This window comes from Astatotilapia calliptera, chromosome 23, assembly GCF_900246225.1.
Source record: "Astatotilapia calliptera chromosome 23, fAstCal1.2, whole genome shotgun sequence".
Taxonomy (NCBI): Eukaryota; Metazoa; Chordata; class Actinopteri; order Cichliformes; family Cichlidae; genus Astatotilapia; species Astatotilapia calliptera.
Genome location: NC_039323.1, coordinates 11,223,292 through 11,243,956, shown reverse-complemented (window position 1 = coordinate 11,243,956; position 20,665 = coordinate 11,223,292). Strand labels below are relative to the sequence as shown.

Sequence of the window (20,665 nt, the reverse complement as noted above, 5' to 3'; positions counted from 1 at the left end):
TTCCCAAGCTGCGTGAGAACACCGATAACATCACGACTTTTTTTCCATATTAACGCAGGAATATTTACGCAGAGCCGGCAGATACATGATAAATGATAACAGTTCGTTTTAATGCTAAAAACACATTCGACTCTGATTCTCAACATAATACACTTTTATTTACCCATAAATTATAAATATAAATTATAGCTTTAAGTAAATTAAATATAACGCAAATAACAATGCAACGAGTACTAATAAACACATTCTGTTTTACACGTTTTTATGTACTAGGTGTTGTTATAGAAAGTTTATATACAAATTCAATATAAAACATTGGAAATTAGACCTAAATATTATTTTACCAGCCTTTAATTCAATTCAATTCAATTTTATTTATACAGCGCCAAATCACAACAACAGTCGCCTCAAGGCGCTTTATATTGTAAGATAGATCCTACAATAACACAGACAGAGAAAAATTCAACAGTCATGTGACCCCGTATGAGCAAGCACTGGGGCACAGTGGGAAGGAAAAACCTCCCTTTTAACCGGAAGAAGCTGGCTCTTACACATATCCCTGAGGTACACCAACTGTATAATGCAGTTTGCTCATTTCCTAAGAACAGCTAGAAATGTGTAGGGTTGTATTTTGGAATCTGTATCGAACTCAAAGAGCTTTCCAACTGTTTCTCTGTCTATACTCGAGGACTCTGTCACCCAGTGCTGATGTTTTGGAATTTTAATTAGGTCTTTACTACTACTACTACTAGTACTACTAATAATAATAATGATAACTTTTCTTTTGTTATCATTATCTATTTGAAGACTACCCCTGTTAGTTAATTTGAGCACAGATCTGTAGCTGACTATAGGCAGAGATGTGCAAACACATGCATTATCAGCAGCCCAGAGTCTGGATCAAAGGCCTAAATGAAAAACTCTGTCAGTACAATATTTACCAAAGATTGCTGTTGTTCACAAGACTTACAGCTTTGCCCAGGAGCCTCAAACATCTGCATGTAAAGACTTTAAACGGCCCGAGGAATTTCATTTATATTTTAAAACTAGTAAGTCGGTTGGCTGGAAAACAGTTTTATAGAACAAAACCAGCTGTTTGATATGTATGACGGAAATACAGAAATATTTCTTAAGGAAGTTCTTCAGTATTTATGCAGGCAAGTATACCTACCTATGGCTCTTTATAAAACAGTTGTTTATACACTTCTGTGCACTTGCAAAACAGTTAAACATGGATATGATGTGTAAGAAACTGGGCACATCTCATTCAAAATTGATGGTGTAGTTGGGGAGCTAATTATAGTAAAATTGTTTTTTACTTTATGTGTGACGTGTCCACAGTGAGTGATGATTTATAATGGACTGTGGTTGAGGAAGGGTTGGGTTACTACCCGGTCAAGTCACCATATAATTTTCATAATCTGTGTGCCTGTCTTTTTGTTCCCATGCAGCACAATGTTTGCTGAAAAACAATACAATGCACTGAAGGATGTGCAGAAGCATCTATGCTACTGTAGTCATGTGGACTGAGGGCGGTTATGGGAGAGACATTTATACTTTCATGGGTTATGTTGCTGTATTTTTTATTGAATGAGAAATTACATGTGAGGATAAGTGGATGAGCGAGTACACAGTTTAAACAATAGATAGAGCGAAGAGAGAAATAACCTCAGCTCATTCACAGAAAAGTTGTCTGATTCAGCTCAACAGAGCCAGCATTGTTTACAAGAAGGTTCAGTCATCTATAGCCTGAATGTGAACAGAGACTGTAGTTCAAATTTCTGGCCTTTAGCCACAAAACTGCACCGTACCAGATAGACTGACAGGCTATGGTATCTTGATTTTGAAAGCATTAGATCCAAGAAAAATAGCTATGACTGGTGAAGTGGGATGTTTCTATTATACTCAAAGAAGTCATATATTACCATATAAATGGGAATGTGTCTGCCTGGTGCTAGACGTCTCTTTTGCCAACTGATGATGAGGATGCAGCATCTGGATGGAGATCAGCAATGAAGGAAGAAACCTCCTGATATTAGAAATGACCCTGAAGGTCAGGCAGTCGATATGAAGCAGAAACCCGTCCATAATAGAGGAGAAGACGCAGCAAGCTGCCAGTTTGGCTGGTGCTGCAGAATGAATAAGAGATAATCAAGATGGTAAACTCCCAGGTCAAAGAGCACTCAAGAGAGTATTATGGGGAAACTAGCTTTCCCTGGTGGATTCTGTGGTTAAGACAAAAAAACAAACAAAAAAAAAAAAAACACAATAGAAATTTCAGTGAGACGAATGCAGCTGGTCAAAGCTTGAAGGCTTAGCAGATGTTTATCGCTGCTTCACGTTCACCTGTTTTGTCTGAGACCATTTGCACTAACCCTCTCATGTATCTGAGAGATGAGACTTTTCACACCTATGTCAGAGCAGACTTATAGTGCCAACTTTGAGGAACCACTGATGCATTTTAAAAATGCAACTGTCATCACACACATCAGCTGCTAAAATCAGCAATGTTTCAGCCAACTTAGGTGTGAAGACTTTCCTAAACAAACATTCAGCTAATGGTAAAGCAGCTGGTTTGTTTTTAGAATCCTCATTAGCATGAGCTTTATCTGTAGCTATTATAAGTGTCCGTATACTTAAAGGAAACCAATTATGCTCATTTTTAAACCTCATATTTTCATTCCTGGACTCTGTATGCTCCTTATTTATCTTAGCAGCCCCTCAATCCACCCAGAGTAACCAGCGGTTACCATTTGAGGGCTCCGAGTCCACCCACTGTCAGAAATAAACTGTTCTAGCTGCTCCGTTTTTAAGGTCAAACACCCTTCTTCTGCTTGGCTGCACTTTTTAAACAAAAGAAATAAACACAGTGGGTGGGGCTTCCTCTGCTCACCTGGTTCTATTAAATTCAATATAATTTTATTTATACAGCACCAAATCACAACAACAGTCACCTCAAGGCGCTTTATATTGTAAGGTAGACCCTACAATGATACATACAGAGAAAAACCCAACAATCATATGAACCCCTATTAGCAAGCCCTTTGGCGACAGTGGGAAGGAAAAACTCCCTTTTAACAGGAAGAAACCTCCGGCAGAACCAGGCTCAGGGAGGGGCGGCCATCTGCTGCGACCAGTTGGGGTGAGAAAAGGAAGGCAGGATAAAAGATGACTCAATGACATCACACAGAGGGCAGAAAAAGCTGGTCAGAGCAGTGTGACGGTGGAACTGCTGGCTCACATGAATTATCCGTCTTTGAAATTCTGGCCCCCTCTAATATTAACATCCACCACTGCATAATAAAGCCTTTTAAATTCATCGATTATGCCATGCCCTCGAGTTTAATGCCAATTACCTTCAATAAGAGTCAGCCCTTTATTTCAACTACGGCCTACATTTTCACATGAAAGCACTAGCTCGCTCTGTTAGCACAGAATCTGAATAGAAGCAGATCCCTCTGCAGTTTTCAGCACAGAGAGAGAGGGGAGGGGAGACCTCTGTGTGTAAACATGTTTGTGTATATGCTGCTGTATGTTGAGGAGAGGGGGAGATGGCAGCTTGCCACAGTGAACTCTCTGACCAGCCCCCCTCCCCTCCAGCTCCCTCAGCAGCTCTGAGGCCAGCTTCGGGATGAGAGCCATGCGCAGCGAGGCTCAGGCACAGCTCAGCCCAGCCAACTGGAACGCAGTCGCTATGTAGATTTCTGGGATCTTTCACAGTGTGTCAGATTACAGCGAGCCTCGTCCTGCGCTGCCTGGCTGGAGCATCCTCTGCTCACGCTGCCATGCCAAGGCCTTTTTGGGATCCACGTTTAAGTGTCAGCAAACACACATTCACAAATTATAAGAGGATGCCAATTAGACACAAGACACACGTAGACTACAAAGTGGAAGCTTTTAACTACTTCCCCTTGCAACCAAATGGATCCCCGAAGGTGTCGCCGAGCACACGTAAGGGTTTACCGACGAAGAGAAACAAAGAAATCTGGGACACCGCATGGATCTAAATATTTCTAGTTAATCTGCTGCCTTCATGGACAAAGGCGAGGCATGCCAGGACTGTGTGGAGGCTGGGGAACCCAACAGTGTGAGACTGCTGCCATCCAAAGGATAGCTGCTGTATTACAAACCAGTCGATTCAGTAATTGTTACCAAAAATAAAAAAATAAATAAAAAAAAAATTAATGATTTCCTTAATTAGAGAAAGTGCTTCAGTAATTTGAACTTCCACAAACATGTTTGTAAGCTTTTAAAAAAAAAAAAAAAAAAAAAAAAAAAAAAAAAAAGACTTCATCATCTGTATGATTAAATATTCCTGACCCCATGTGGAAACAGCAGGAAATGTAGCACCATTACAATAAAGGGCAACAACAACGGATTCAGAATTTCACAAATAAAGATTTGAAAGAATTTTATTATTGAAACAAAGATCATCTCAGTCCCAGTCCCTTATGGTTTTCAAAAAGCGTGCTTTGGGTTTTAGCGCCAACATTTCATGACTGTCCTCCAAAGCCCTCTTTGCTTATACAGCAGCATGTATATACTGAAGGGAAAAGGAAAAGGGGGAAAAAAAAAAATCAAAACCTATACAAACAGATCATTTTGGCACAATCAACTCGTACATGGTAATCCTGTGCTGGCATATTATTACCAGTTTGCTCTCCATTGGATCAAAATATCTTTCACTGATAAACTCATTCACGATGGATTTTGACCAGAGAGGGAAATACAGTAATCATGTCTGAATCTTTGTAGAAAACAAGGTACAGTAAGAGTGACTGAAAGTCTTTGTTAAAAGGTGTAACGCTCGGTGTTGCAGAGTGTTGATACCAGTAACAAAACATTCCTCCTCACAGACTTCCGAGTCCCAGATCCAGCCTCGGTCTGAACCCGGCAGCATTTCTAAGTTCTGAACTTCATGTAGTGTTTGCATTAGGAGCAAGATGAAAATCTGAAACCTGACAAGTCCAGTGCGAAGCTCTGACCCCTCACAGGGAAACACTGAAGAACTTCCTACTGGATGGTAAATCAGACAAAATTAATGAGAACTGGAAGCGGGGAATTCTGTGATGTTGGCAAAGTTCCTTTGCCAACATTTGGTAGAGCGTTTTGTGTCATCCCACTCAGTAAGCACTTTGGTATACATGCTGGTCAGAGTCACGTCTACTCGATTACATGATAATACAGTCGGACTAGGCCTCAGCGTGGATTTTAATATCCTTGGGCAGTTTTTTTTCTTCAAGTAAAGATACAAAGACTGTTCATTGTAACTCATTCATAAAGCATGCACTCGGATGGACAAAGAAGTGTGTCGATTGGACAAAACCCCAAGGTAACAGCAAGATCAGAAGAAAAAGTGCAGATTCTCCATATTCACGTAAAAAGATCGATATAAGAAACGCACTTGCTGACGGCGCTCAACGTTTCTCGGGCATCTCGACTCGATGCTGACCCGGGAAACTGATTTTTTGGGTCGCTCCCTGTAAATACTTGACATCACACTTGGAAAAAGGCAAAAAGTGGTTCTCCTCTGAGCAGGAGGTCCACCGGGCTCCACTCGGAAGATGAACAAAAATGGCTTCATCTTAACAGTCGTCTCAGATGGACTAGCATGCGGGAAGATTAGCAGACAAAAACAAAAGTAAACGTGATCTGAACACAACTGAAAGTGATAATGGTGCACAAGCCGAAACTTCCAAAACTTCCCGGAGATGAAAAGAAAAAGGGTTTAGGTCTGCATCCCGTCTGCTTCAGCTTACAATTCAAGGATCTTCCGTAGTGCGAAGAAGGGTAACACTGACACCGAGCTCCTCAGAAAACTCGGACACATTCTGTTGCTACAAAAGCCGTAATAAACGGGAAAGACGATTCATTAACAGCAGAGAATAGTTTCTCACTGACGCAATAACTGAACCACAACTTAGGACCACTGCAGGAACAGAGCTCGGGAGTTCGTCCTGAAGGACCGCAAACCCGAGCCCCCCCTCCTTTAATACGCGTGCATATGATTTTAGAAACGAAAAGCTGAACGCACAAACCCGCGTGTGACCGTGCGCACCGGTTTCAAATGAACAGTAATATCTGCATCTCTTTAAAAGAGATAAATAAAGAGAATAAAGTTATCCCAAAAGACTGACAGACGGGCAAGGCAGCTTCTGGATAAAATACAGGCAGACATTCAAAATGTGAGAACAGAAGCTTTAAAGTACTGATACAGAGGAGTGTAAAACAGACTCCTCCCCCATTTTAATATCCAAAATAAATACAAAGAAATAGAGGTTCGACATCTCAACCATTCATTTTTCACTAAGTGGGGAAAACTTTTTCATCATTCGTTTAATTTTTTCTCAACTCAAAAACAAATTCATTGCATTTGGCATTCAATCTGCAGCTTTCATCTCCGTGTCCCTCCTGTTCCCAAAGCAGGAAAAAGAATTTGGAAATCTCCCAAGAACGTGGCAAAGTTTCCATGTTTGACACTTTCACATCTCTGAACTATAAGCAGGGTGTGTAGAAAAACAGACCTGCACAGAGCCACATTTTCTGGATGCACACCAGGCTTCGCCTCATCTCCACAAAAGAAAAAACAAAAGAAAAACAGAGCGTGTCCCGCTTGGTTCCCACTAGAGCCTTTGGCCCCGATGAGAGGAATACTCCCTTCATGGCAATTTTTTTCTTCTTCTTTTCTCCCCACACAAGCAGAATCTGGAGCTTTCCACCATCTGCTCGGCTTCCAGAGATAACAGGGAACACAGTCTAATAACCACTTTTAAAGTTGCTGTTGATCGTACTCCGCAATGAGTTTCTTAATGTGCGCCAGTTTGTTGTGTAGATATTCACAGCGGTTCTTCTCTTGGCTGTAGTTTGGATTAGTCTGCGATGGAAAAAGCACAGCGTCAGAATCTGATAAACCGCTCACACACTTCATCATCAGCGTCAGTCAGAGCTACAACCTACCTTTTTTATTTTACGATACTCTTGAAGTATTTGATTGTGAACCGTCTGTTCAAAGAAGGAAAGAGTTTAAGTCATTTGTCTTCACATTAAAGGTAAAAGCGTTGTGTTTATTATACGGTTACTCGTGGTGCCGTGGAATCTTTCGCGTCTCTCTCGGGGTATTTACCTTGTACTTGTCTGTGCCGTGTTGGAGCTGTTTCAGCTCATTATCAAGCACCGTGAACTGCCGGGTGATGCCCTCTATTCGAGCATGTAGTCCCCGGTACTCGCTGTACTCGGCGTTGAAATCATTTTTATACCTTTGACGCTGCTCCGGAGAGCTGATCACTGTATATTTCCTAAGGAGAAGAATACAGAAAAAAATATTACTGAACAAGAAGAGCCCAAACTACCAAGGACACTCCCTGTCTGGGCAGCATTTACTTTGGATTTTCTTTGTTTTTTTAAAATGTACTTTTACATTGTCTGCAGTAAAAAACAGATGACACAACTCACAGCACAGTTGTAAGAGTCAGAGTTTCTCAGTTACAAGGCTTTTGTCAGTTTTCCACAAATAAATCATCGAGCTGACCTCGAAGACCTCAGTGGATGCGAGCCAAATTTGAGTGCATTGTTAACATGACCCCAACGTTTTATAAGAATTCTTTCAAAACTGTGTTTACAGACAGAAGGACACACAAACTTTACCAGAACCCAGAAATATAACCAACAAAAATAAGTTGTGAGGAGTGAGAAGAATCAATATCGGCTTTTAAGTCTGACGCTGCGGGAAAAGTGCAACTTAAACCGTAACCCAAAATATGTGTCATCACGTCTGCGTTCATGTTTGAGTTGTGGCTGTGAGGAGGAGGAGTATAATTTTTGTGTCTCAGCCACAGCTATGGAGCTTGGTGGCAAAAGGACGAAAAAGTAATGAGCGCTTTCTGAACACCAGCACGCACCCGTCTCCTTTACGTCACGTCTCACCACCAATGGGACGGTGAACTATCTCCTCTCCTCATGTGTGACTCACGGTGGAGGCTGTCTCATTTATTCTGATGAGTTTAACAAGAAGAAATTTGTCAAAACTTGAATACTCACAATAAATAGTCTGCCACTTCAGGTGAAGATGAAGGAATACTGGTACTGTTACACATCCCATTAAGATCTGAAACGAGAACACACATTTGAATAATCTCAATGTGTCATCTGTGCAGGTCTCTAATGCAAAAGCAGAGAAACGTCAGTATGACTGTTATTTGTATTTAACTATCATCTTTTCTGCCAGTGAAATTAACAGGCGTGCATTTGAGGCACAAACTCGAACAGCAGGGGTCTCAGTTTGTTCGATAAGAATAAGACTCGTCACATGATGCATCACCTACTCACAGTGATGACTAACTGGAGAGCATCCAAATATCAAGTATCACTTTTATTCAGAAATCCACATCTAACGCAGTAAAATACTGTGTGTGTGTGTGTGTGTGTGTGTGTGTTGTTCTCACCTGTGCTTCTGTGTGGAATACTGTTGCTTTTGAGGTTTCCTAGGCTCGTCTCACAGGCTCTATTAGGCTCCGACACACACTTGTCACGACTTTTCCTCTCGTTTTCCTGCTCCTTCTCCCTCACCTTCTCTTTATCTTTGCTCTTCTCTTTGTCTTTATGCTTTTTGGACTTCTTTTTAGACTTGGTGTTTAAGGAGGAAGAGCTCTTGTCCTGCGGGGCCTCCAGGATCGTGTGTCTGGGGGAAGATGTTGGAGGGAGCGAAGGCGGCTGACTGAACCTCTCGGGCACCGCAGATTCCTGAGAGTCACAGTCGCGTCCATTGTTGCTGGAGTCATTGCTGACGTCCGACAATGCTTCAAAAGGACGGGGGATGTCGAGCATGGGCAGCTGCTGGGAGCTGGACGGCGTGCCGCCATCTGGCGCTGAACCCACCACTCCCGACGGCGTGCTGCCTGCATCGCCTCTGCCATTGGAAGAGCTGATCTTGCCATTAACCGGGGGTGTTGCAGCCTTGCTAGCGAGGTGCGATATCCTTGGCTTTTTGTTGGCGAGTGGGTCGATGAAGTCGGCAGCGGGCCGTTTCTGGCGAAAACAAAACAGTTTTAGTTTCATACCTTAAAACAGCGTTTGATATGAAATAGTGTTCCAGGTGAAATCAGGCAGGGGAGAGACTAATGAGAGCAGAAAGCAACATAATGAAAACGACAAGACTACAGAGTATTCGAGGAAGAGCACTCTTAGCAGCAAAGACACAATGAGGACTGTGCTTCCTTTTCACAACAGCAGAGATTAGATTACAGACAGCCCTGTTTGACCCAGTCCACTCTGAAGACTTTGGGAGTGGCAGACTCGATGACTTTGTTTGCTCTCCTGACTTGGTGGTGTGAAACAAAGGCAAAGAGCCAGTGAAGAGCTCAGCTTGAACCTCCCAAGCTCTTCTAATCTTCTCCACACAAAGCACCTTTGACACCTGAGATCAAAAGTCTCCTGAGATGACAGCCGGAATGAAAAGACTTCTTTATGATTAGCCATGATGGAGGAGGCTAGACTTTAAGTTTCATGTTCATCAGTGTGGATATGCCTTCCCATTGTTCTGTAGCACTCCCTGATTCAGACCAGACCCAGCTCAGGTTTATGCTGCATTACCTGCTGTGATTCTGTCTTTTTACCAATGCAGCTAAAAATGGAGCCCGGAGGCCTGTGTGTGTGTATTCATATCTTTGTGGGGACCAAAAATTGTAAGTTGACTATGCTTGTGGGGGACTAACAACCCGTTATAGGGACAAAATGCTCGTCCCAACGAGTCTGAAGGCAATTTTCAGACTCAAAATGTGGCTTTAGTGTCAGGGTTACAATTCGGTTATGGGCAGGGTTAGGGTATTAGGGTAAGCGGCTAGGGAAAGCATTATGTCAACGAGATGTCCTCACTAAGATATGGAAACGTGTGTATGTGCGTGTGTTTACAGAGGGAGTGAGCGGAAAGGAAGGGGCAAACAGTAGGTGTCTGAGGCAAGAACAGCTGAGTGGAAGGAGCTATTAATAAAGCAGAGCCTCTTCTCCTCCCTCTGCTTAATGGAAGTGTAAATAATGGTAAATTTAGACGTCTGTACAGACCTAACAGGACAGGCAGTATGAAAATATCAAAAAATTGTTTAGGCAGTAAGGCAGGAAAACACAATTTCACGCAGATATAGTATACCCAAGAAGATATTTTGTATAATAACAAAAGTTAAGTATTCATGGAAACGTGTATATTTATTTAAAGATTCTAGGGGAGCTTCTAATATCCCTTAATGCGTAATTCTGACCAGCAGCAACCACTTAAGAAAACATTTACTCCAAAAGGCACTTTGGAAATTCACAGAGGAGGATACTAAGAGGAAACATTTATACTTTTGCAGACAGCCAGATGATTTAGAAAAACCCTCCTTGGGAAATACCAGACACCACCAGACTACTACAACAACAGTCCGGGGGTCAGGCTGCAGTGTTTGGTAAACTGGTGGAAATGGAAAGAAACGCTCCAGTACACACATTAGGTGGAAATAATCTTACCCCTATTCCTCCTGCCTTTCTACAAGGTTGCTGGAAACATACAAAAGGCTTAAGCATGCTTGGGTTACACATTACGCTTTGTATTTACACTGAATTTTTTTCCTGCCTGGTCTGTATCTCAAACAGGGGTTTTCTATTCTTACATGTAGCTTCCTCCGTCTTAACCAGCCCTTTATCGTGGTCTGATCACAGGAAGAGACTTGTTATTAAATGTTCAGTCAGTAACGAGGAGGAGGCGGCAGAGGGAAACAGCAGATGAGGCTTTAGGAAAATGTGTGGAAGTGAGAGACGGGTTAAAGGAAGAGGAGGCTCACTTGAGATGGAGAGCAGCTGGCCAGCTCTTTCGGTGGGCTCTCTGGTGGAGGTGCAGAGCTGTTCTGGGCTTGTTTCCTAAGAGAGTTCATGCACACAGACAGAGACAGAGCCAAGAAAATTTAATACAGTTTATGCATACCTGCAGTGCATTAAAACTCTTATCTATCCAACTATCCTGGTGAGTTAAAGCAACATATGCACTGGCAGCAATGAGGGGCTTAAAGTGCAGGAAAGTGATCTCTTTCAACCTCAGCGTTTGACCAGACACTTCCACACCACTAACACGCTTCTCAGGTCTGAAGCAATCATGGGCTCATAAAGTGTCTTTGAAATGACTTAAACCCTTACAGCTTAAAATCCCCTTTTCTAAGCATACACGGCAAAAAACAGAAAAAGAAATCTAGCTGAAATTGATTCTGTGACAAGCAAATTGTATGTACAAGGACTTCAAAGACCTGAGACAGTCCCACTGAGACGCTCACAGGGTAGCTATGACAACTGAGTGAAGGAGGAGGTACTTGAGAGCAGCATTTAATTATCTACAGAGAAGGCAAAGTTTCAATAATAAAATCTGTGCACATTTTTAACATTTAATGCTTTTAAATCTCTCAGTCACTGCAGTGTGTTTATTTAACGGCTGAACGGTTTTGGCAGCAGCTCGTGCACGATGAGCGAGAGAGTGCCACGACACTCTGAAGTGACAAAGAAAGTGGTGCCGCTGCTCACTTGGGGATGGACGCTTGTTGTGCCGGGTTACATTTATAAAGAGGTTACTTTTGCATGCTCCGACAATAACAGAACGTCGATTTAAAGGCAAACGAGCAATATTTACACGCCGATCGTAACTGCCTCCATTACCCACGAATCATTGCACGGCCAGGTATGAACAAGGATAAACGGTGCATGCTACGTGCAACAACGTACACTTTCTGAGAAGCATAACTACACGTTAGATTGAAGCATCCCACGGCTACTGCGATTGGCCCGTCGATTCTCCCTGTGCATTTCCAGCTATGTTTAACGTTGAAGTACGATATCAGTGACAGGGCAACAATCAATGCCTCAGTAATCATCACTGTCAATATACAGAGGGGAAAAAAGTCACAGGATTTGTTCCTATCGACTGGCACCGCACGTGTAACAGCAGGACACGACAACAATGTTGACCACTTAGGTAGGATACATCACAGGCTCTACAAGGTATTCCCCACAGATATATGAATCAGTCCTTAAAGTTGCTTTTTTGAAGCGGAACCTCAGTCCGCTGACCTGAGCAGAGTTCCAACGCTGGCTTAAACACTAGCAGTAAAAACAGAATTCACTGGACAAACACCACATGTGGCCATAAAAATAAAGACGCATGCAGAGATGCTCTTGCCACAGCTGAGGACTTTATCAGTAGGGGGCAGTTAGGTACACAAAGTCTCGTCAGTGCCGCACCCTTGTAAAAATCAAGCCGTGTGTGCGTGTGAGTGAGAGAGAGTGAGTGTGCAGCTGACACTCAAAGGCAGGCAGGAGTGAGAGCAGTGAGACAGCGGGCTGAACCTTGGACAGGTGCCACTTCACACATAGATCAGCATGGGCTGGAACACTTGCATCATGTGTGCCCCACTCATGTTGCTGTGCGACTCCTGCGTGACTGACTGCATTAGCTCCAAACACTGGAGGAGCCACGGAGGGGGAGGTGGTATTTAGGTGGGAGGCTGTTTGCTAGTCAGCTGATAAACTCCCCCAAAAAGAGCTCAAAGTACAGTAAAGACACAAATGGGCAGCAAGCATGTACGGATGTTAAAAAGAAAATACAAGAGCACACACACGAAATACTGACTAGACTTTCCGACAAAAAACTGAGAACTGCTGCAGTGCATGAGACTGCGTGTTGCATTATGAACACTCAGTGTTAATATCCTGGCTGCCTTCAGGTGTGGGCACAGTTAAGGTTACTGTGGATAATTGGAGCTATTCTGGAGTCCACTACATAAACACAAACTGAGGACTGAATGTTGCTGGTCTATATATAGCCGGTCGGACGCTCGCTCCCTCGCTGGCTTGCTTTTCCTCGGCGTTCCAGACCATGAGAAACCAGATTTTTCCACCGGGACGGAAGCCAGCAGCTCACGCTGTTAACAAATACAACTCTAAGAGGAAATTCAGTGGAATGCAGAAATCTTCCTGGGGCACAGAGAAAGTCGAGCACATTGATACCTCCCAAAAAAAAAAAAAAAAATCCTTAAAGAAAATAATTTCAATCCAAAAATATCCTTATACATGCAACGATCACGTCTCATAAACGACACAAGGAAAATATTAAAGAAAAATAAGCATGCATAGATATTAAACATTACTTCTATGCGCCGTAAGACTTTAAACTCATAACCATCACGCTGGCGCTTAACTCCCGCCAGAAATACAAACAAGGTGCTTTTCAAGATTTTTAAGCCACAACACGTGAGATGAAAGTTAAATCTACTGATCTACCAGAAATGCTGCTGTACAAATGAACACTGCTACAGTATCAGAGCCTTCTAACTGCTGGCATGCTATCCCACTGAACACACATATTCATTGTAACTGCTGACATACCTGAACAGAATTCTCTTGAGAAGCTGCTGGTCTCCTTCTGTGTAGCCTGGCCAGTCCTTCTGAATTTCCTTATACAAAAAGTCCTTTAATGTGAAAGTGTTTTCTCTCCCATTCAGGTTTGCAACCTATGAAAGGAGCAGAAATCTCAGGTGAGCCCAGCTACTATCAAAGTATCAGGAAATCTACATGATGGCCAAGAGTGTGTGTGGGACCTGTTGCAGGTGGCTATCCAGGGAGTCTTTGTCTAATGGCGAGAGACCATCCTTCTGCAACCTCAGGATCAGCTCGGGCTTCTTGTAAGGCTTGAGAGCCAGCAGGTGGACGAGGCGCTCTCGGAGCGGCCTGTGCTGAGTTGCGCTCTTCTTCAGCGTACTGCTCGAGATGATGACGGGTCGAGACGTCCTCCGTAAGGGGGCGACATCTGAGAGTCCAGGTGCCGGTTTCCGGATCTGAACCTTCTTACCTGAGAAGAGTTAAAACGCACAGACTGATGTTACACATTTTAACGGATCTTTCAAAGAGCAGTCTTAGGAAAACCGTCTGCAGTTTATTTACGAGTTACGACGAGACGCTCGTCTTATGATGATTTTAATTATAAGGGGTGTTTATTTATCACAAATAAACACAGTGTTAGAAAAATGAGTCATCAGGTTGCTTTTTGGTTGGCAGCCAGTGTATTTTATTTTCTTAAGAACAAAAACTGCAATTTCATCACAGCATCTTTGGACACAGTGGCTGTTAAAGGCTGGGAAAGCTTGCAGATGACTCATAGGTGACGCATTGTGAAATGATCTTAAGTTCAAGTCTGTGTGGCAACACTAAACTTCCAGCAAAAAGCAGTGATCGCCATCTCCCAGTGACACCTTGCTTTCGGATCACCTGGTGAGACCAACAGCCCGTTTGCTTCCTAGCACGCGGACCGAGCGTGCTTGACTCAGAGCCTCATGGTGAACAGGCTCACACTAGATTTCTTTTTTTTGTAGGCAGTGAGGCAGAGCCGCTGCGGCTTTCTGCTTCGACTGACACTCAGGGCACTGCGGTGCGGGTCTGATACCAAAACAGAGATTCAGGAAGTGGACGTGTTATGTGTGGATGTGCCTGGGGGCATTTCCTCCTCTGTGTGTTTTTAAATTACATTCAAGGAGAAATGGATCAGTGCGTATGAGCCTTTACAGCAAGCACGCATGCTGTTACCGTGAAAGTACACTGCCGTTCAGACACAGGTCACTTTCTGTTAACGCTTCATTCAGATGACCACAGCGAGGAAGCTCAAACACTGGTACAGTGAGAACCCATTCACCAGCAGAGCACGGGCCAAGTGTGGGTGTTTGCAGGGAAATATCGCTTCACACGAACCAAAAGCTCAACACTGGTAGTCTTACTAGTCTGTGTGAGTAGGAGACTCTGAAAATGACAGACCAACAGTTGGTATTCATGTGTCATAGTATCGCGTTTTCTCACCTACGTATCGTCCCCCAGGCTTGATGACGATGGCACTCCTGCTGCGAGTCTCCTCCTCAACCTGGGCCATGCTTTCCTTGGCCTTCTGGTAGGAGTCGTCTGTGGCACATACTGTAATCTTGTCCTGGATCCCACCCAAACAATCCAGCTGAATGCTCCCTTCACTGCCAAAACAAAAAGGAGGTGGTGAGAGAGGAAGACGGAGAATGGACAGAAGTTTGAACTGGAAAAAATCCCATTAGAATCCCTTTTATTGGAGATGGGGAATAAGACACTTGTGATACATTTAAACGAGTCCTACTTTAAAGTATTGCAACAGTGTATTTATAACATTAAGTATTAAAGACTATTTTCACTACTCCACCCCTTCACCGTGCATTCCTGCCCACATGAGAGCCATTAAACCCCCCGGAGGGCACAACTATTATTTTTTCAATTTCCAGCCAACTGTGGGTTCCCACAGTACGACTCACTGCGGCATCAAATCCTATTCTTTCACAGACTTTCCGGCTCCCTTTGATTAGGATTTGGCAGAAAATGAGATGGTGCTAGCACAGTTGATGGAAGCTGAGCTCTGTCATTTGGGTTTTAGACTGCAACTGGAGGTTGACGAGGATCAAGTCGGAGATTCGAATTAACTCCAGCTGACCCACTTTTTAAAAATACTTTGAGAACAATGGGGTCAGAAACTTGACAAGTACAAGATCCTTGTAGTTCCTCATTCTGTTCCTCCATTTCCTTCCTCATCGACGCACACATCTGCCGGCATTAATTTGATTCAGTCACAGTTTGCGGACGTTATGTGTCGAGTCTTTCCCACCTCTACTTGCTGGGATGGGCCCGACCACCCATGATTGAAGTTTAACTGTACTGGAACACCAGATAGCTTAAGTTCTTACCTCAACATTATTTTGCAAGAATATTTTGTTTAATAACTCAATTTTGGGTTAACTCGACAGAACAATGTCGTCACTCAGCTCGCGGCACCTTTTCATATTTAACTGGAAAAAGATGAAGAACAATTGAACCATTTACCAAAGTTCATAAAAGTCACAGCGTCCCGGAGCCGAAGCCCCGATTGTCTTCATCTATGCTGCCTGTAAGGTGGTGAATTGAGAGACCTGATGATTGGCCTCAGGTCCCGAGTTCAACAGTATTTCCAAGCAACAGTCTGCCTGAAAATACTCATTAGATAATTGAAGTCCAAAGACTGCTGACTATTTACACATGGTTTAAATATGTTGACAGAACATGACATTACATCTTGTGTTTTTATGGAGTGTTCCTAGTGCCAGTCCCAAGCCCGGATATGTGGGAGGGCTGTGTCAGGAAGGGCATCAAATCAAACATGCGGATTCATCTGCTGTTGGAGGACTGACTCCTTGGGTAATACACGAGTGACCGTAGGCACCTTCGTGTATTTACATAAGAGAAATTAATAAGAAAGCACTGCTGGTGTTTGCGCTCTTCACCTGGTGATGTACTGCTGGATGCAGTCGAAGCTGCCCTGCGGGTTATCTCTGCCCACATTCGACAGGTAGAAAGTAAAAGTTTGGAGTTCGCTTGAATTTTCTGAGCGTGGTATTGAAATTTTCTGTTGAAGACAAAAACAAAACAAACGATACATTAACTCAGCATGAAAGTAAAAAATGGATTTCACAAAGGTCTGATGCATATTACAAACACGTTTAACATTCTTTCCAGACACTTTTCCTGTATGTTGTTTGCATTGCTGTAAACAGGATGTCACTGTGGTACATAATATTTAAGAAAAAAAAAAAAAAGCTTATAAAGCTCCAGGGGTTTTCTGCTCATTTAAAAACCACGCAAAATGCATGTAAATCTACCACCTTGTGTTTCTACGGCATTCATTCACAACTACAGAGTGTTTTAATTGTTGTCCAAATGCACCACTAAAATATGTTAGCAGAACAACTATGGTAGGTATTTCTGCAGTCTGTGGCTTTGGATGTAGTTGCAGTGCGCACATACTACTCTGCCCCCACAAAAAACCCTCCTCCAGCACTACAGGTGTTGGTTATAAAAGACTGAGGTGAACGTAGAATTAACCACCGTCATCTGGCTAATAAGCCTCTTATCATAAAGCAAAGCTTCTGGATACTTTGGTTAAGTAGAGGAAATAGTTTTAGAAGAGAGCCGAGATTCAGATGTTGCGTTTTTCCTTTAAAGTAGATAGAGCAAAACTACAATAGTGCCCAGTGTGAATATAGCTGACATTTTAATGCAGTGGAAAGACACAGGCTGGTAATCATCTTAAAGGGCAATGTGTAGAGTGAGCGGAGAAAGCACGGGGCGACACCCAAACCTTGGCTGACACACTTCTGATTCACCTCAAAATGATTTTATTATGCTGTGAATTCAACAGTGAATTGATTCGTCGCGTAAAGAAACTTCTTCACTAAAGGAGCGCGAGCGGAGGCAGAGGTTTGTGTTTTAAGCACATCTGACCAAATTCAAGTGGTGTCACCGCCAAGGACTGTGCATCACACTGAGCCAGTGCGACAAAAGGCTGACGTTACATATTTGGTGGTTTTGGACACCTAGCAGAGGTCCTCTTGATTGGTGAGCAGGTTACTGCTGGTGACCCAGCCTCGATCCGAGGCTCTGCCTGTGACTCACAGGCTCCTTAATCAGTGCTGGAAGTCACATGCAGGCGGCTAAACCGTTTTACCAAAGACAGAAAGTGTGGAGGCTGCAGGTGACACAATCACCTGTATTTTCCTACCTCTAAAAACTGTTCCATAACTCTGAAAACAGCTTTGTTAACAAAAGGGAAAATGATCATTTACAAATTATAGCACACTTTTTTTGTTAGTTATCTGCATTAGCCCAGTTAATTAGCAGCAGTAACACTGACCACCCTACTACACTGTACAGCCTGTATTTACAAAGAGAGAGCAGGGACAAGATCAGGTGTAAGAGGAGGGAAACTCAGAAGTTCCTTTCTTATGGAACAAAGTATGACTCAAGTGCACAACAAGATTTATAAAGAGTGAAGTACACCGCCTGCGCTCAGAAAACATCACAACTGTAAGAAAAACACCCATAAAACCAGCCACACCTATCAGCACCATCTGGTGATTGTGCTCACATCCACGTTTGTCCCGTTTAGGAAATCTGGCCCTATATGTACTCAATGTTCTTGGTCCATTTTGTAATGAGCCCCGACCCCATCGCTCGTCTTTACAGATCAACCGGCAGTGTTGCCATTGCAACAGAGACAAATGGACGCAGCCCCATTATGACTCCAGCACCCACATACTTACTTGTACTTGCAATAAAACTCTGGCCTACAGCAAACAGGAAAAATACAGACTATGCAGATAAAAGCAGCTTACTCTAAGATCAGTAAGGGCATTTCTATTGAGCGTTTCATGCTCGAAAATGCTTGCTAGCTTTGATGGCAACACATCTCCAGGCTTTCAGCACATTATAAAACCCGTTACGGCAGTTTAAGAACACGAAATGCACGTGGGAAGAAGATCAACAATGATACAGTATGTCATGGTGTTGAAAGACACCTACATATCCAGTTTAAACATACTGTACGTGTGTCACGTTTAGTTGAAAGAGCAGCAGATCGATGTGTTGACTGTGAATCCAGATCTAATTAAGAGGCACCGGAGCTGACTGAGAGGCAGGGCACAGGGGAGTGACTCAGTGACTCAGTGACTCACGCTGGAGAGGATGAAAGAGTGAGAAGAGGCTCCTCCACACCAAATGGCTCAGGCTCCACGCTAACAAACTGTCGAAACCAGCACGTGGACGTAGGGCTGCTCGATTATGGCAAAAATGGTAATCACGATTATTTTCACTGAAACTGAGATCTCGATTATTTGACGATATTTATTTAACCCTTTAAGACCTACTATAGAACCAAGTCCGTCAGAGCTTATATTATTTTTTTACATGTTGTAGTGCCATTTGTGGGAGCATTTCAAGTTGCTATACAACTGTTATAGCCCATATTTTAATAATATGTATGCATTAAGTCCATAGTAACTACATTAATTGCAAAAAAGTGCAATAAACTACAAAAAAAATTGAAAATAGTTTTTGTTTTTTTACATATATTTCTACTTGGAGAAATTTAAGAGGTTTATCCCTCAAAACTTTAAATACAAAAAAAGTTGCAAAAAATAGTTTACAACAACAGGAAATTTATTTTGAGTGTCTTCATAGTTTTATTTTGGAGATAAAGCAATTTTTATATACTGCAGGAAAAACAAAAAAAACAATCCTATGATGCAAATTTGCAAAGAAAACAGCAGGTGCATCAAAATAAACTATTTCCAGCACTGCAATTCGAGTTCTAAGCATCCCAGCAACTATTCAGAAAAGTCAAACATGACCAGTATAGGCTTTTAAGGCCTACAAGTAAAAAAAACCTACATTTTCCGCGAAAATGACGTCACTTCCAGTTTCGGGGAGGAAATGGCGGACATGCGATAGTTAGCGGTGACGTCTGTTTCAATGTGCGAAGTGTTATGAACAGCTGATCGGATCGGCAAAGCGTGTTTCTGGAATATTATGTTTTTGTTCCTGCAAGCGCTTTTTATGCAATTTTTGAAAAGCTTTATGTGGAAGGAAACCCTGACCGAGGACAAGCTGATGGCATAAGATGCAAGTACAACTCCTCTGGTTTCATATGCAAAAAAATAATAATTATTGCGCTAGCTTACACGGTACAGGTTCTACAGGGATTTAAAAATAGTTACACAAAACGGAGCGTGCTGCTCTGACCGGCTTTAAAGGGTTAACAATAACAATGTATTGAATAATGACTTTAAAAAATTATATAAAATAGTGTGCAACACCACTGAAGTTTTTTTTTTTTTTTTAACTCTCTTTTCAACCAACAGCAGTCACTCTCCTCTCCAAATAACTTCTGCTTAGCTTTCCGAGCTTCCCTCGGGTCCTCTTAATTAGCGGTCTCCAACCTTTTTTGCGCCACGGACCGGTTTATGCCCGACAATATTTTCACGGACCGGCCTTTAAGGTGTCGCGGATAAATGAGGGAGGGGCTAATAATCGGCTCAGTCATTTTTAATGATCGTTGAAAGCCCAGATCGTAATCGTGATTAAAATTCAATTAATTGAGCAGCCCTACGTGGACACATGAACGAGCACCGCTTCTAAAGAAAGTTATCACTGTTGAGATCAAAACCTGACAAGAAACGCCTCCCACCAAGACCGAGTCTTTGGTAAATCAGATGCACAGGTGACAAAGTGTCTTTGATCACACTGAGCAGGCACGACTAGATATGGATGATTTTTTTTTTTTTAATTTCTTTTTTTTTTTTTTTTTTTAAATATATGCATTAAGTAGAGCCAACATTTTAATAATACATTAAATAAGTTATGAACTTTTAACACTCGAACTGAAAAATGTGACTGCAGATCCGGTTTGGTCAGAGTACCCAGAGCTCCGGTCTGCATCAAGACTAAGAGGCTAACTGGGTTAAGTTTTATTTGCATGGTTAAAACCTTCCAATTATTAAAGCTTTGAGAGCTTTAGCACAAATCAAAGGAATACAAACAAAGAAACATTTTAAAGAGATTACCCATCACCGCCTTGTGGGACCGTCTGATGTTCAACACACAACCAAATTAAGTGCAGTTCTTCGCAGTGTTAAAAAGGATCTGAAAAATTAAATTTAAAAAAAAAAAAAAAAAAAAAAAAAAAAAAAAAAAAAGAAGTTTTACAGAGACAGGGATGCAGCAAATTCACCAGTCCCTTTCATTTTTAATCAAGCCAAAACCCCACAAACTTGATATCCACACCTCT

At 42.4% G+C, this 20,665-nt stretch overlaps 1 protein-coding gene across 1 annotated transcript in view; it reads right to left on the bottom strand.

Annotated features, from left to right (window-relative positions):
* Positions 1–4,378: 4,378 nt before the first annotated feature.
* Positions 4,379–20,665, bottom strand: part of ell (elongation factor RNA polymerase II) — a 37,421-nt gene continuing 21,134 nt past the window's right edge. Inside the window, exons 3-12 of the mRNA XM_026157608.1 lie at positions 16,329–16,450; positions 14,857–15,020; positions 13,608–13,858; positions 13,396–13,520; positions 10,812–10,887; positions 8,442–9,024; positions 8,038–8,104; positions 7,124–7,295; positions 6,958–7,002; positions 4,379–6,874 (exon numbers count right to left, since the gene is read on the bottom strand). Coding sequence (XP_026013393.1) covers positions 6,770–6,874; positions 6,958–7,002; positions 7,124–7,295; positions 8,038–8,104; positions 8,442–9,024; positions 10,812–10,887; positions 13,396–13,520; positions 13,608–13,858; positions 14,857–15,020; positions 16,329–16,450 — 1,710 coding nt within the window. The 3' untranslated portion in view covers positions 4,379–6,769. The remainder of the gene's footprint in view (positions 6,875–6,957; positions 7,003–7,123; positions 7,296–8,037; positions 8,105–8,441; positions 9,025–10,811; positions 10,888–13,395; positions 13,521–13,607; positions 13,859–14,856; positions 15,021–16,328; positions 16,451–20,665) is intronic.